The 17,300-nt window shown below is 32.7% G+C and overlaps 2 protein-coding genes across 2 annotated transcripts; both read left to right on the forward strand.

The window, feature by feature from the left end:
• Positions 1 to 4,509: 4,509 nt before the first annotated feature.
• Positions 4,510 to 6,978, forward strand: LOC106101620 (fibroin heavy chain-like). Its single transcript, XM_013280912.1, has 2 exons — positions 4,510 to 4,647; positions 5,126 to 6,978. Exons 1-2 carry the CDS (start codon positions 4,636 to 4,638, stop codon positions 6,539 to 6,541), a joined length of 1,428 nt encoding a protein of 475 aa, XP_013136366.1. The 5' UTR covers positions 4,510 to 4,635; the 3' UTR covers positions 6,542 to 6,978.
• Positions 6,979 to 11,549: 4,571 nt separating this feature from the next.
• Positions 11,550 to 12,978, forward strand: LOC106101494. The gene is made up of 2 exons (XM_013280737.1): positions 11,550 to 11,753; positions 11,931 to 12,978. Exons 1-2 carry the CDS (start codon positions 11,733 to 11,735, stop codon positions 12,798 to 12,800), a joined length of 891 nt encoding a protein of 296 aa, XP_013136191.1. The 5' UTR covers positions 11,550 to 11,732; the 3' UTR covers positions 12,801 to 12,978.
• The last annotated feature ends 4,322 nt before the right edge of the window (positions 12,979 to 17,300 follow it).

Raw genomic sequence — 17,300 nt, forward strand, 5'->3', positions numbered from 1 at the left:
TCAAAAATAAAACAAACAAATTCATAAAAAGAAATATTAAACGGGATACTAGAGGTCTGCGTCCTTATAAGGATTTAATATACTAACAATTATGTCGCTTATGTTCCGTCTATCCTCTTATCTAACGCATATTTATAAGTTATGGCTAAGTTTGTGTTACTTAACTAATTCCTTTTTTAATTCACTTTATAATATCATACTATCTAATAATTGCCAGTCACTTTTAAAGAATTTTGTGGTCATACTCCGCTATTAGTTTCTAATGTTTTTCTTATGTTTATGGGAAAAATTAAAAACACATAGGTCGGAACTAAATTTTAAGTTTTAGTGTATTACGAAAAATAACAATAAAAACTTAAACGAATTGTGGTTATGAATATAAAATAACATTTATTTAATATAAATAAACAAGTCACGTGGAACTTAAAGGTGTTATTTCGTTGTTTTTGGCACTTGTTGATAAAAGCAAACGTGTGGAAAGTTTTGTTTCATAATTCTATTTTAAAATGCACAGTGGGGTAGTCTTCTGGTTATTTCTTCTTGAGATATTATTAAGTTCATAGGATACTTACAGAAGGAGAAGTAAAGGTACAACTACAACTATACTCTACTTCTTTATTTACTTAGTATTCTTTTTTAATACACAATTTAAAAACAAAAGAACATCGTTACCACCGATTTACAACTTTCTGCAAATGAACTGTCATCTTATACATGGAAGACATCAATAAAACCTTTTCTCGTATCGTAATTGTCTTATCATAGGTGTTAATGTTGCATAGAGTTGTTAAGATTTTTATCGTTTGTAATGACAACAAACTATTGCGACATAGATCACATTCATAACTAAAGTTACACATAAATCATGATCGTCGTAACACATAATCACAGTTGTATTTCTTGTGCGGTATATGAAAGTAGATAATATACTTAACTAGCGTTTGCTCGCGACTACATCCTAGCGGAATCTAAATAATTTTGTAGCTGTGTTCTTTTAGACTATGTCCTATATCTTTGGCAAATTTCATCGAGATCCGTTTAGCCTTTTCGGAGATACCTTCTAACAAAAACCTATTTCGCATTTATATCAGTAAGAAGTAAGATGTAACTTCCTAAAAATATAAACAACAAACGAATTAAGATTTGTAACAAACTTTCATACGCTATTAAGATTTGTAGGAAAATTTCATAATTATTACGATAAAGCACATTAACACAACTCCTAGTCGGTAAAATATTGCTTGATTTAACATCGATTTTTGATGAATCAACGATTTTAGTGTATTTGCTAAGCATTATCTACTTTCTCTGATGGGTGTGATTCACTCTAAGATTTATGTGAGCAATTTAAAAAGCCCATAAAATTGCAAATAAGGCCGGACATCCTATAACTTTTCACCGTAGTAGGGTTACATTTTATGTAACAGTATACGGAGAGAATCAGGTAGGACGCTCTGACGCTCTACTTTCCGTTCGGTGAACGATGTTTTGTTTGGTTTTGTTCGTTAATTGATAAATTGTTTGACCGTACGGTGAAGCGGAAAGTGATTCGGACGTAATAATTTCTCGGACGATTGAACTGAACCGCGCGATAATTTGTTTTACTCATATTAATAGTTCCAAATGACTGATTCGGTATATTTAGTGTGTTTTTGTCTATTTTTATTAGTTATAATGAATCTAGCAAAACGTTTTCTAGAAATCTAAAAGAAGAGCACACCATTACTGTTATTTATTCAATAGTCGTCAAAAATATTCCCCTAAAAATGAGATAACCACAACAACTATTCTATGAAAAGCAACATTAAGTTACGAAACACTTTTACGTTCACCGCCAAAAACGTATTAACCACAAAAGGAATAAAAAGCCTGCAGCAAAGATTTAAGAAGATAACTGTTCGTGGTGCAATTAAACACGAGCGATGTAATAATGCTATTAACTAATTAGGAAAGAAGAGGGCAGGGAAATTTGGCGAAGGAGGGGATGTACAAAAAAGGGAAATATCTCTTTTTTGTATGTCTTATCCTCATTTAATTTTCGGCAGTAGGTAGAGTTGCTCCAGAAGTTCACAGTATAGCTCATTTGTCACATGCATTGATTTAGTCGAAGTTGACGAAGACAATCCTTAACATTTCATCATTTGAAAAGCTTTAAAGAAAAAAAAATTAAAATAATTTACAAACTTTCAATGCTTGTCTTGTAAAAAATGTACAATTTCAATACTGCTATTTTTCTTTTTAACCGACTATTTATTAATTGAATAGTAGTAACTTATTACGCGTACGTAAAAAGTTACAGCATATCTGGATTTGTAATCAAGTACAAAAACATGCTTAATTAATCAATGCAAATTAGTGCGTGGCTTCTTGTTTCAGACTATTTGATAACATGTAATATAATTTCTGTTTTTAATTTTATAGATAACTATTAGTGAAAACGACCCTTTAAAGCTACGTAATTCTGTCGTTTATTCATTTTTCTTTATTCTGATAATTATCAGTCGATCATGCAGTTGGTGGTGAAAAGTTTTAATTCTACCGATTTGAACCGATTAACACTACTGCGCTAATTACAAATGTAAAGAAATATTATCTTTTACGTAATCCAAAAATTAAAAAAAATGTATAATGGAAAAATATATAGATACTAGCTGTTGCTCGCGACTTCATCCCCGTGATATTAAAAAATAATAAAAAACATAGCCTATATTACTCATTGATGCCGTAGCTTTTCAGTGTTGAAAGATTTTTTTTCAATCGGTCCAGTAGTTTTATAGCTTTTTAGTAGCTAATATAATTTAATATAGTGTATGCTTTTGTTAATCTTATTATTTAAGTGTTTATTTTACTTTGTACATCAACATTCATTACCTGCTAAACATCTAATTTGTATCGAAACGGTTAGCAGTAAGAAAACTCTATTAGAGTTATGCTCGCCTGTACTACCAACGCTCAATATGTATCTTTTTTTTGTGATTGTTTTCCTTGTGTACAAAGTGTAAATAAATAAATAAATAAATAAATAGTTTTGCAGTTTTTTCAATGTATACAAAAATATAAATCTTTCCCTTTTTATAACATTACTACAGATAATGATGAAAAAAGGTTTATTAACTACTAAATTTATATCTGACATACCCATACAACGTGATACGAGATTTTTATATAAACATTGGAAAAGCAGCTGAAATTAGTATCAATATTAGACGATGCAACAAAAATGACGTAAAAAAACCATAATATAGGCCATTAAGGTTAAACGTGAACAAAGAACTGTTATTATAACATCTAAATAGGTTATTGTTATTAAAGCAGGCAGTATGAAGACAATGAACTTATGTAATAATAAATTACTCGATAGCGATGGCCGAATAATAGCGCCTACATTAGATTGTGGAAGAAAAAAACACAAAATATAGAAACTTTCACAGTATGTGCATGATTACGGTTAATTTGAATTAAGAATTGGATACCAAAATAGTAAAACCGTTAAAATGTACAAACGTTTTGTTACAATATTTGAAATTCGAACAGCTAAAAGAAAATGATAATTTGAAATATAGACGCGATCTACGAACAAAATTTTATGTTCTAGACATTTGGTCATTGCACTATATTTTGAATTGTTTATTTGTCAATACATATCACGTATGGTTTTAAATTGGTTGTAAATTGAATGATTTGCCCTAGATACATGATGATGATGCTGTTTTAAAGGGCTAAACAAATACGTGACTACTGCACACGTTATTGTTTTAGGAAGAGTTTTCCTTACAAATTCATTTTTGATTGTGTTACAAACAGTCAACAAGATGTCTTTCTGGTGAGCAGTAAACCTTTAAAAGGCTACTTTACATTGCAGGGCGCGCGTCATGATGTCACATCAATACAATGAAAGTGCATTTACAATTTAACAATTCAACAAGCGTTCACTCGTTGATTTGTTATTGGGATTTTTTAGACAGTTTACAAAGAAAAAATACAAACGTCTTGAACTTTAAAATTCAAATAGCAGTTTCAATTACTCAATTTCAACCTAATAAAAATTATAAAAGCACATAACAAAGTTTTGAGCATGTTAATTAGCTTATGGTAAATGCCTTTATAGTAGTTTACACTTACATTAAAAAAGTAGGTCAATAACTAACTTAAATTGTCAATAATATAACATAGTACAATAAACAATTTCATACAATGATAACTAGTTAGATTGTATGCAAAATACTTGATCTACAAACACAAGATGTTCGTCAAAGCGTCCGGTTGACATCCGAGTTGATAAGCGCACTAAACCGTGATCGAATTGTGACGCAACGCTTCCGGCCTTGCGTTACCTCATTCTTGGGCTCGGAAGCCCGATAGCTTGCTCCCATTTTTTCAGCCGGTTCAGTGAAAGGGTCCTCCGATACACTTTTACCCTCCCGAAGCGCCCGAGTCTCAAGCGTTCCTCCGCGCCGTTCGCTGTCTTATAAATTCGGTGAAAACACAAGCGACATCACATTACAAATTCGGCGGCTGTACCGACCAGCCGTTCGATCAGTGTCTTAAATAGATACATTTGTGAAGTGAAAAAAACATTAGTTTAGTGACTTAGTTTCTTAAACGTGACTGTCGTTCTAAATTAAACGTATCAAAATGAAATTCACGGTGAGTGTGTATTCTGTGATGATAACAGTAGATAAATAAACAAAAATTAAAGAAGCATTGTGGTGATTATAATTAGGATAGTAAAAAATAAATCAATTTTATAAAGTGATAAAATTGTTTTTGCTATAACTTCGATTTTAGATTTCATTGACAATTTCTCTTATTAGAAATTAGTTATACAATATTTATTTAGATATAAATAACTCGTCAAGAAAAGCCGATTTATTTCTACTTAAAGTAAAAGCGGTAAAAGTGAAATTAAACTTATAATGCAGGCCTGAATCTTTAACGGCGTCATGCGGGCCCGCATTTTTATTATGGTGTGAAACTGGTTTTAAGCTCTCTGTGCGATGGTAGATTTGCACTAACGGAAGTTAAAGAAAATTTGTTCCAAGATTAAACGTTATTTCCTATAGTGATATTGGTTTAATTCTCAATTAAGTATAATTTATTTATTAGTTTGTTTTTATTGTTCCAGGTTGTATTCATCACACTGCTATGTGTGTCAACATCGTTTGCTATAAAGACAAAAGTAGAAGAACCGAAGGATAAAAGAGAAACTTTGACAGGTTATCCGGGAGCCGGACATTCTTCGCACAGCTATCAAGCGCCCTCTTTCGGTCAAGGAAGCGAGGAAGCGAGCGCCATCAGCGTTGGAGCTGGTTATAGCATTGGTGGGGCCAAACCTAGCTACAGCTTCGGCGCACATGGAGCTGGATCAGGATACCAGTTGTCGGCGGAAAGCCAACCATCAAGTGGTCACGGTCCTATCCAACTTGCACCTATTACCCTCCAATCAAGCCATGGATCTTTAGTTGGCAATGATCTGTCTCAGTTGATGAGCCAAATTTCTCACGGTCTTAATTCAGGAGCGATTACATTACAACAAGGTGGACAAGGAGGAGGTTATCAGTTGGGTAGTTTAGGCGCGCACGGGGGTCAGGAACTCTCGTTACCTCAGTACTCATTTGGATCTCCAAAATCGCAACAACAATTTGCTGTGCTTGACCAATCCCAAGCTGTGCCGTCGTATGCCGCTGGCACTAAGGGCCTCAGTTCTTACAGTTCAACCGGTCCAGTATTGTTCAGTCCAGCTGATTCTCATGGCAACCAAGCTGCTTTAACATACGGGGCTCCCAGCGCAGGTCATTCCCTTGGTGATTCAGGATCGCTTTCTCTCAGCAATGCTGGTCATTCACTGTCTGGATATTCATTAGGTAATCATGGACAGGTGTTAGGTGGACAATATGCTAGCTTAGGAGCCGGATACGGTGCTCCCGGAAAAGCATTCAAACCTTCCGCATTCTTAGGTTCTTCAGTTCAGGGTGACTCAGGACATGCTCTATCAAGCCTTTCTGGATCATACGGTGCACCTTCATTCGGCGGCTCACACGGAGGCTCGGGCTCGCACGGTGCTTTCGTCCTCGGTTCCGGAGGTCATGGCGCTAGCTTCAGTGGATCTTTGGGCAATCTTGGCGGAAGCTCGTCGAAATTCATCGCACCTACATATTTGCCATCCAAGTCTGAAGGATTTGGTTCTTTGGAATCGATTGCTGCCTTTTCTTCAGGTGGACATTTGGAGTCGCCTCCTGCTACCACATACGGTATTCCATCTGGTTCTTTCTCTCATCAAGCTACATCATCTAACAGTCCCCAATACTACGTGACGTCATCGAAGCATTCTTTACCCAGCGGCAGTTTTGGCAGTGGTCCTTCATACCGTGGGGCAACTTCCGGACACAGTGCACTGAACTCCTATTCATCTGGACCCAAATACAGTTTCGGTGGCTCGAGCTCTCGCTATGGACCACCCAAAGATAGCCATGGAGCTTACAGTGAAACCTCCTACAACACGATCAAATACAGCGAAGAACTTAAGCCTCGTATTCACTAATTTCTGAAAAGTATTAAGTGGTTTCGTAAAAGCTAATCACATAGTGTGCATTTTCTGTAAATATAGGCTAACTAGATGTGCGAGAGAGTCTGCGGGCCACGGTCTAGACGGAAAGATTGAAATAGCGAAAGCGTTATTTTCTTTAGACTTATTTATATGCATCCGTACAGATAAATGCTTGGAGTTGTTAATGTTAAAAAAATTGTAAACTATTTTTGGTATGAATGAATTCTTAGACGTATAAGTGGCCCAGTCCGTTAATTATAAATTATGCTTTTACATTGCACTGATTACCAATTCATTTGTACCGTTAAAATCGATGTTGACATTGAATACGCAGTGAATTTCTGTACATATACCGTTATAAGTAAGATAGCTTATTTATTATTGTTATTATCTTTAAGTTTTTTGTTATAAATAAATGTTTTAAACAATTATTGAAAATCCTTTTTATTTTAAGCTTAAACACTTCTGGTCATTTCCTGTATGAAGGGAATACGAAGTATCGAGTCACTTTCAAACGCCTCACTACGCAATCTAAGAAAGTTGCCGCAAACAGAGGAAACGTGATACAGAAACTTAAGTAATAAACACGTGACTTTATCTTTGATTTCACACAAAGGAAAGTGTAGGAAGTTATTTTTTCTTTAAAAAAATACAACACTATAATATATTAATGTCATTATTTCAGGCTGTAGATGATTAGCGTTACACAACAGCTTGATGTAAACAAAAAAGTAGTCTCCACGGTTGACAGATTAAGTAGACCGAATGGGAGTCAACTGCGTTCACTTCCGAATTCTCTGGTGAGATTATGTAACCGTTTCCTGTTCTTCTACCGGTCACCGATGTGTTTCTTATCATTAAAATGAGATAATTTGAATAATGATTGATTTATACACAACATACTTAATAATTTTATGAGTCCCTGTCATCAGTATATTCTTCTTCTTTTATATTTTACTAGCTTTCGCCCGGGACTCCGTCCGTGTGGAATTAAAAAAAAAAGAAACAAAAGAGAGTAGCAAGAAACACGTTCAGCCGTTTAGGCTACAGACTCTAACAAACATCCATCCATTCATTTAAATTTTGACATTTATAATATTAGTATGCAGTATTATTATCTGTAACATATTTAATTTTGCTTTTGTTCCTTGAACATGTAAATGGTGTACCCTTCCTATCTATACTATTATAATAAAGCGTAAACACACACTTCTTTGTTGGCTAAGATGTCAGTAATTACAGCATATTTTTGAATAATTCTTTTTTTAATAAAAGGCCCTACACTTACGTCACGGTTTAGGCTATATATTTTTACGCCAATAAACTTAGGGGGTAAATATTTTGGATAAAATCCCTAATGTGGGATAGAGACCATAAGTTGCTGCCAACATTAAGGAAACAAGATTGCCAAGGTTTGTCATGTCATGTCAGTTTGACATTTTAAATTGATAATTTTATGCGGGTGAAGTCGCACGGGAACTGCTAGTTTAATAATAAAGAAATAAATAAATGTTACATAAATAACTGATTTAAATTATTTCGATACAAAACAAAAAATATATTTATCTTTAATGAATGAGTAATTAGTTCTTTTAAGTTCTTATGCATCGTTCTTTAATTAGTATAAAAAGGCAATAACTTTAAAACTATGAGAATGAGTTCATTTCACTGCTGCGAGAAATTCTTGCGAAAATTTATATCCACTATACAACTGACAGAATTATAGTAGGCTCTGTATATCTAGACTTAGAAATCGATTGCCAGCAAAGAAATCCAGTTGTACAAGTGACGCGCACTTCCTTGCAGCGACCTCACGACATTAATTCAATATTTAATTGGAATGAAAGTTTCCTTGTGTTTATGATAAACCTAACACCTAAGTTAGTCTTGGATAATTTTTAACTATTTTAACCTTTCTATAAATTTATCCAGATGCATAAATATTAAATTAAAATAAAATCCTTGACATTACATTTTATACCAAAATATTATTTTATCTTTCTTTTGATTTTGATTCTACTTCATACATATGTATATCAACATATAGTGACCACCTGCATCGTAAAAGATAAAACGACTTAAAGGTGATGTTTCATTCGACTAGTCATAAGAATCTTATAGGATACTGGGTTTTTAAATTAATAACGACTACTGATTTACGCCATCTACCAGTGTTTTTCCAACAGATATATACCAAACATCCAACTTTACAATTTTGAGTTGTTCAATCCATTTAATAGATGGCGCTTAAATAAATATAAAAGACTAACTTTCGCCCGGGACTCAGTTTGCGCGGTGCCAAGCCTATGTGTTTTTCCAGACTATCCTCTGGATATATACCAAATTTCATCAAAATCTGTTTAGCCGTTTAGGCTACAAACTCTAACAACATCCCTCTAAACTTTCGCATTTATAATATTAGTATGAAAAGTAGGAATATGATGAAATGACAAAAATCGTACAAGTCTAACGCGTTGATGTCTTTTCTATGATGCTACAATATTTATTAGAAACTCAAATATTTTCGTAATTTAATGAAAGTCAAGGGAAATATTTATACACAAATTAGATGAGACGTTCCATAGTATAGTCAGTTGTCAGTTAAACAATACCTGTTCACATAATACGTCTTTATTCGATACTTTTACCTTTATTAGCACATTGTTCTATATAACATAAGGTTTCATTATTACTTCTACCAAATGTGCTAACAAAATTCTTACAAGACAACATTCTCACGATATGTTCACTAATTAAGTTAGTGTAAACAGTTTCTAAATTAGCGTTTTGGGTTCTCAAGTGACTCCAAAAATCAAAATACAAAGTTTTTGTACTAAATGAACTTTAGTGAATTATTAAAAGTAAATTACATATTTGTAATACTGAAATTTAAAACAGTAGCTTTCATAATCAGTAGCTACATCAATATGATTGATAAGTATGGTAATTTACCAAACATTTGCAGGATGACTTTCTTATCTAACTAATCTGCTTTTATACGTAACATCAAATAACACAAGTACTCCCGATCATCGTAACTGGCTTCTTAAAGCAGATACATCATTCATCCGTCATATCAGATTGTTAAATTTAAAACATCACTCATGTTAGCGTCTACAATTTTTAGTTCGTGAGAATATTTTCTAGTAATTCATAAGTTAGTTTTAAGTGATATATTATTCTTAATTGGTATCAGATTTAACCGGTAGTAATTTCTTTTTTATGTTTATGTTGCTAAATATAAAGTTTTAAAAATCATGTATACTCATCCCTAATATACGATTGACTTTGGTTGTACTGAGTTTGCTTTATTACAATGTGATAATCGAATTGAAGAAACAAGACAATGTGTAATTCAGATTTTATTGAACTACAGGCAATCGTGTTGTAATTAGGAATATATGGTGCAGTGCAAAATAAGTTAAATTCGTTGTAAAATATAATCTAATAAATTAATTACAGCTACAGATATACCATTGACTATTTAAAATCGTATATAGTATATAAGTATTTTTTAACATTTAATATGTTTAATGGCATTTGAATACGTGTAATATGCGAAAGATTGTGGACAACATATTGCTAAATGCAGGTTCGTAACATAAAAAAATTGCATCTTGCATTATATAATTATTTTCTCCTAAATAACGACTACTAATATTTTATCTAGTTTAAATTACATGTTAAAATTCATAATACTTGCAAAACTGGCGTAGAAGAACATTTAAAACATGAACTTTAGGTAATGATTAACCATTCTCCTTATCTATCTATACTATTATAATAAACCGTAAACACATACTTTTTTGTTGCCTAAAATGTCAGCAATTACAACATATTTTTTAATAATTCTTTTTTTTATCAAAAAGCCCTACATTTAACTTAGAGGGTATATATTTTGGATAAAAACTCTAATGTGGGAAAGAGACCATAAGTTGCTGCCAACATCAAAAAGCAAGATTTCCAAGGTTTGTAATGTCATTTCATTTTGACATTTGCTCTTGATCATTTTTCCTAATTTCATGCGGACGCAGCCGCTCGGGAACAGCTAGTTGATTATAAGTTGTAAACATGATATTACTTAACAAGACTTAAATTATTTTACGAATGCTTAACACGCCCAACACACGTATATGGGTGTTGCTTCACAAACATCTATTTTTTACATCATTATCCTTTACTAAGCAAGCCTTTATATGGTACATTTAAGCCTTGGAAACTATTTAGGTTTTTGAATAAGGATTCTTAGTAAACTTATAAATGGAATTAGAGCGATGTCTATTTATTTGTACCTTGTATTAGTCAGTTAAAACGGTTTTCCTTCTAAATGTCAAAGAAATAACTGGTAGCTATCTTTGTTTACTAGTATAATAGGAACTATTGGTGAGAAATGTGCGAATTTATATTCCACATCGACTAGTGTCTATGCCCAACTAATAAAAACCTTGAAATTTTAAACAAATTCAAAGACTTCTTGTTCTAATCCTTAGATAAGACGTTTGTCTGACAATTTAAATATATATATCAAATTTTGTGTTTAAGTAACTTTTGTGATTTTCTAAAAGAAAACGATGTTTTTGTGATATCTTTGCCGTGAAATTCGATTCTCACACGAAGTCTCGGAAACGGACACGGGGCAATCGATGAACGCAATGCGTTTCCGCAACCGACCGGGAAGTCGGCTCTCTCGAACTGGATCTGTTACGATACAGGACAAAGACCTATCGTTCATTTCCTTTCCTTGACTATAGAGAAATGGACTAGGCATAGATCCGTCTTTGTACTAAGTTTGGTCACATTTCGCAGGGGGTGAAATGAAGTTGACAAGCAACAAATTCATATTATAACGTCATTATTACAAACGCATAATTATTCCAAATCTATACACACGAAAAAAACACAAAAGAAAGCGAGTATAACCTATCGTTTGTTTTTATTTACAGAGGAGGGTGTGCGCGCTTGTCAGGTCCTTCCTTTTAATAGTCAAAGTTTCCTTTATTGGTCGCACTCTGGACTAAGTATGAGAGGAAAGTTGTCCGCCAACGTTCATATAAATGCGTGAACTTGATAATTCTGAACACTTTTCTTTGCGCCATTGAGTTGACAACTTTTCTTACGCGATTTTTCCGGTAGTAAAATTATGTTACTGTAGTTCAGTACTTAAGTAGTATTTGTACAATCAACAATGGCTTTGAGACAACTATTGGTAAGTACGTTTTATACTTAATGCTTAACTTAAAACAAACTATCGTAATGCATAGATATACAAAAGATTTGGAGATATATTTCCTTCTTTACTACAATTCGAGGCATATTTTTCTACTTTATTACTAAATTATTGTTATTATAGCTATTTCTACTAATCGATTAAAACATTTTACAGATCGTCGTTGCTTTTGCTACACTAGTCTGTAGTATTGAAACTGACGACATTGAACATAAGAAGCGAGGCGCTGGGAAGACGACGGGAGTGAACACCATCCCCACTGGAATACAGAAGCCCGATTATACTTATGCCATTTATACCCAAAACCCGAATATACAAAGCAGTACAAGTCAAAGTTACCAAGCTCAAGTCCCTAACTCTTTCTATCCAAATCAGGCCAATAGCCAATATTATTCTCCCGTTTCTTCAAACGAAGGGACTCATTCAAACTCACCTCAAGCAAATCCACCACATCAAGGAACATCGCAATTTGTCCCTTTAAACTTCATTCCAAATCCAGGTTATCAAGCCAAATATCAAATTGTACCAACTAAATCAGCTAACGGTATTCAATTAGCTCTTGTCCAACCATCTTCAGGGTATTCCCCGCAGAATTTACACGCATCCCAGCCAGCAGTTTATCCACAACCTGCGAACCAAGTTAATCCACACAACAATCAATTAGTGAGTTCAGTTTTCCCTCACGGACATTTCAATTTCCCCAATTATCAATTATCTTTAGGCTCGCCATATCTATCCCAAGCGCCTACAATTCTTCTTCCGCAATTAAATCATCCGTTTTATAACAACCTTCTTTATTCTAGTCCAGGTCAAAACATTTATTATCCAACGAATTCCCAAACTAAATACAATCAAAATTCCCCAACGAGTACTACGAATGAATATGACAAGTTACAAGGACCCGTGTCACAAAGTAACTCTAAAGAAAGTAATGACATTGCTGCACAACATAGCGAAAATTCCATATCTGGTTACAAAAATGCATACACATCAGGTCGTAGTCAAACGTATACTAAATTGACATAACGATAAATTGATACGTTACTAAGCCTTATGCTTTTGTTGTTAATGTTAATATTTATAATTATACTAATTGTTACCGATATAGTCATATAAGCGTTACATGTTATTTACTTTTAAACGACTTCAAAAAGGAGGAGGTTCTTATTTCTATTTGTTTGTATTTTTATTTCAATAAATAATAGCAATGTTACCATTTAAATTGGGTATTTTATTCAACCAAGCTTTAATGATATCAAAAGTGATAAACTTTAGAAATAATTTTAGTCCTTAGTATTTAAATAAAAAAAAACTATACTGTGTAATATAAGCGACATAACTGTTATTTTATATGATTCTAAGTAACCGAATTAAAACATTAAGGGCCTGTGCCACCAAATTGTAAATTGACTGATAACAATCCATATGTGATCTTAATATCTGACAGTGACGTCATTTTTAAGCTACCTGAACTTCTGTCAGTCAGTGGTGGAACAGGCCCTGATTATTGTTTATCTAAGATTAATCAAAGTAGCTTGTTTTATTTCGAAATAAATGTTCGCATCATTCTTTACAGGAAAAAGTGCAATAATTACGTATTACTAAAACTTGATTTGTAGCATATCTATGTTTTATAGTGGGCGTTATGACAGTAATAAAATAATATATGAAGTGGTGTTTAGCATAACACAAGTTACGACACTGTCTAGACATGGATCACGTGAACAGATTGCATTCTTATTAAAATTATCTTTTTGTATTTGAAATTAAACATTTCATTAGGTTTGCAGTTACTATGACTTTTGGTAATAATATAAAAAAAATATTAAAATTGGATGAATAAAATCAAAAGCCACTTGCGCCTGTCTGTTTTTATTTTAATGTTTACTAATAGTACAGTTCCTTAAAAAATCCCGTCTAATTTTTTATAAAGTAGTGAAGACATCAATAATTGCATAACATGTAATTGACCACATCAACGCATGTGCTGAGATTGCTTCAGTGAAAGGAGAGTATTTAACTAATTGCCACTTTTATTCGTATCACTCTTGAGAAGAGCAATCATACGCATCTTTACATAAATGCGATCACTATACAGGCTGATTATTTTATCAGGAAGAAATATAAATATTTAAATGTATTTTCGTGATCATTTCAACGTGTAATCAAAGTCAATCTTTACTTTGGGAAACGTTTCACTTTAATTATTTGTTATGTTTTCGTAAAACAATTTTATTACCACCTACAATAAGTACCACCCACTTTACATTTTAAACTGGTTGTTTAATTAAGATTATATTGGTAATATAAATTAATAACCGAACATCCTATATACATAAGTTTCATTTTTCTACAATCATTCGACATTCCAAATAAACTGGTTTGCTCTTCACGAGAGTAAATCCATGCAACGTTTATATAGATTGTATTCGCGTAATCGCTTATGGCTTATTGTGACATCATATTGAAGTTCCAATTTTTCATTGCCCACGGCTAAATTACTTTCTGATTCAAATCAATATATCAATTCTGAATGTTGTAATAAATAAACAACGAAATATTAAAAATATCGTTAAAAGTAAAGTTACTTATTGACCGATGTTAGTTATAAATTCTTATTGAGCGACGTATTGTTCGCCGGTTTCACTGTAACATATTGACTGCATGCTTCACCGTGTAACATATTACATTACACCGTAACGTTCATCGGTTAAGTTGTTTATGTCATACAAGAAAATTTGTAATAAAATTATAAGGCTTTATTAATGTAAGAATATTCGTGAGAAGGATTATTTGTAAAATTTTGTTATTACATAAACGTGAATTTATTTGTGCAGCGAGTGATAGATTAGCTCTGTGGAGGGTCGGCCGGGCGTTTCGCCATTGTTTCGAACGAGCGAGCGTGAACCTTGATTATGGTGTGTTAATTCTTGAGGAATTGAATAACAAATAGAAATTTTCACTTCCGGTTTTGGTACCATTTGTTGCAAATCGCACTAAGAGTAACAATTCAACCGTTAGCTAGAATATTAAACAAGACTAGAATTAACTAGCGATATGTTAGAAAGAACTGTCAAAAAATTGTAGGAATTCTAAAAGATCTTTTGATAAACCCATTTAGAAACGTGAATAAATAAAAATAAACCCGTAGAATAATATTTTATATACAATTATGGTGTTTCTAAAGAGATCTTTACTATACTTACTTTATCAGGCGTGTGCTGAGGAGTTCCTAAGATTTGTATGTAAAATAATTACTAGTATCCGTTTCTGTAAAGACGATCTACATTGTATTAGCATAATGAATAATGGACACCTAAAAACTTGAGTCGTCTACTTCCCAATCAGGATCGATTCCAATTCTAGACGACAGATGCAATTCAAATGCTTAAGTTATTTTAACGATACTAGATTGCACTCGCGATATTTAGACTTTAGACGTTTAAATTTAACTTTAACAAGTTTTAATCTATACAAGACGTTTGTTACTTTTTCAAGAACAAAGAACTATACATAAAGGACTTTTCGAATTTCGATAATATACGTAAAATTGCAAAGAATGTTCGTATGGAAAAGCAAACAATATGTTACTGCATATCAATATTTTTCCCGCCAATCATCCTTACATTGTGCTATTAACATGTTGTAAAAAAATACCTAATTAAATCACTTTTACTGAAGATGGTCCGTGCCATGTAACTTGCCGTAGGCTAGAGACATCGTACACGAGCCCTCGAGGTATCGACTCTTACGAATTGGATGGACAGTAAGTATCGTCTACCGTCCTCTGCCAATCACTTCATAGACATGCTGTAATCATTCACGCCTTGGGTAAAAGCGAGCTAAATTATTGTAATTTTATAAATGGATCCTCTAACCATCTTAAAACATTCATGTAAATAAAACTTTTGCTTATAAAATGTTACGTGACAATGTTATATTGTGCATTCAATAGGTGACTGTAAATGCTCGAAATACACGAGCTAGAAAGATTAAGAATTAGAATATCCGGTGACTTTTAGTTCCTACTTATTATCTAAGCGTAAATATAACAAAAATATGATCATCGAACACCGCTCTGCTTGTTGTAGATAGCGTAGAATATTCATACATGCTAACACTTTGATAAAACGTAATTGAATAATGACCATACGTATAAGTTGAAAGATTTCAATATTTCTGGTATCTACATATGTCTGTTTAATAAATTACGTTAAGGGCCTGTCCCACCAAATTGTTAATTGTCTGATAACAATCCAACGTGTAAAATATGTGATGGAAATGTAGGATTTTGTTACCTTATCTGACAGTGACGTCATATTTAAGCTATCTGACTATGAGCAAATGGTGGGACAGGCTAATCTAGGTAATCTGTATTATTTTCTAATACGAAAACTGTGTGTAATCCACCTATGGTTTGTTTTCGAAATTCGCCTAATTGTAGTAACATGCGTAGTAATTGACGGAGACCATGCGAAAGTGATGTTGGCTCTAATTATAGCCCAAGTCACTAACAATATCGTTATAGAAATATATTAATAATTTGTTTCATACCAAGTTTATGTAATAAAGAAATGAACACATGTATTTAAAGTCTTCGAAATAATGGCTTTTAAAAATAGCTCATGCATAATTTCGATGTCTACATATTGTTAATATTTATATTTTGTATGAAATAGATCTAATTAGTTATGTAAACTATTCAAATAAGAATTTCGCTTTATATTCCATTAATTGATTTTCAAATTATCGATTTAAATTCACTATTTTAACTAGTGAATTTTTTGCATAAGTAGTTATTGAAATTAATTTCTTAAACACGATTAAATTACCTCATTTTAATGCTACAATGTCACTGGATATTTTGCCTTCTAAGCTTATAATATCGGTCAATTTTATAAAAGGTTTTCATTGAATACTAATCGTGTCAAAATAATTCAGGGACCGTGGCAACACTCCTTACGATTACAAATCCATTATTTTGAACCAAATTACATTTTAACGCTTTGTTACGAGACTTTATTTTAAATGTAAATTATAGTTATTTTAATGATTTTTCAACTCTTAGTATTGCTTAGGTAATGTCGCTTAATTTAGTTAAGGTATGGATCATGTGTGTTAAGTTAATCTATGTTATTATTTAACTGCAAATACCAACTACATTGGATAGGACATGGTTGGTTGGTTTGTTCGCATTGCATAGAAAGTGAACAAGTGAAATCGATCTGCACAGGACAGGTCCTATGCAATCTCACTTTGCAATAATTCGAAAAGGGCCTTTGTAATTTCATACATATTTTTGTATGTACAAACTATAACTTGGATTACTGCAGTTTGTATAAATACAGGATGTACAAATGAGGTGATGTCAGCATATTTGTAGAAGACAAAACACTACGAGAAAAGTTATGAATTTTGCAGGAACATACAATATTTTACAATACCCCTTTTACCGTATATTCCTACTATCACATTCTTTGGTTTTGTTTTTCTCTTAATCTTGTATCATTAAAGTTTCGACGATCG

This window comes from Papilio polytes, unplaced genomic scaffold, assembly GCF_000836215.1.
Source record: "Papilio polytes unplaced genomic scaffold, Ppol_1.0 DF823980.1, whole genome shotgun sequence".
Lineage (NCBI taxonomy): Eukaryota > Metazoa > Arthropoda > Insecta > Lepidoptera > Papilionidae > Papilio > Papilio polytes.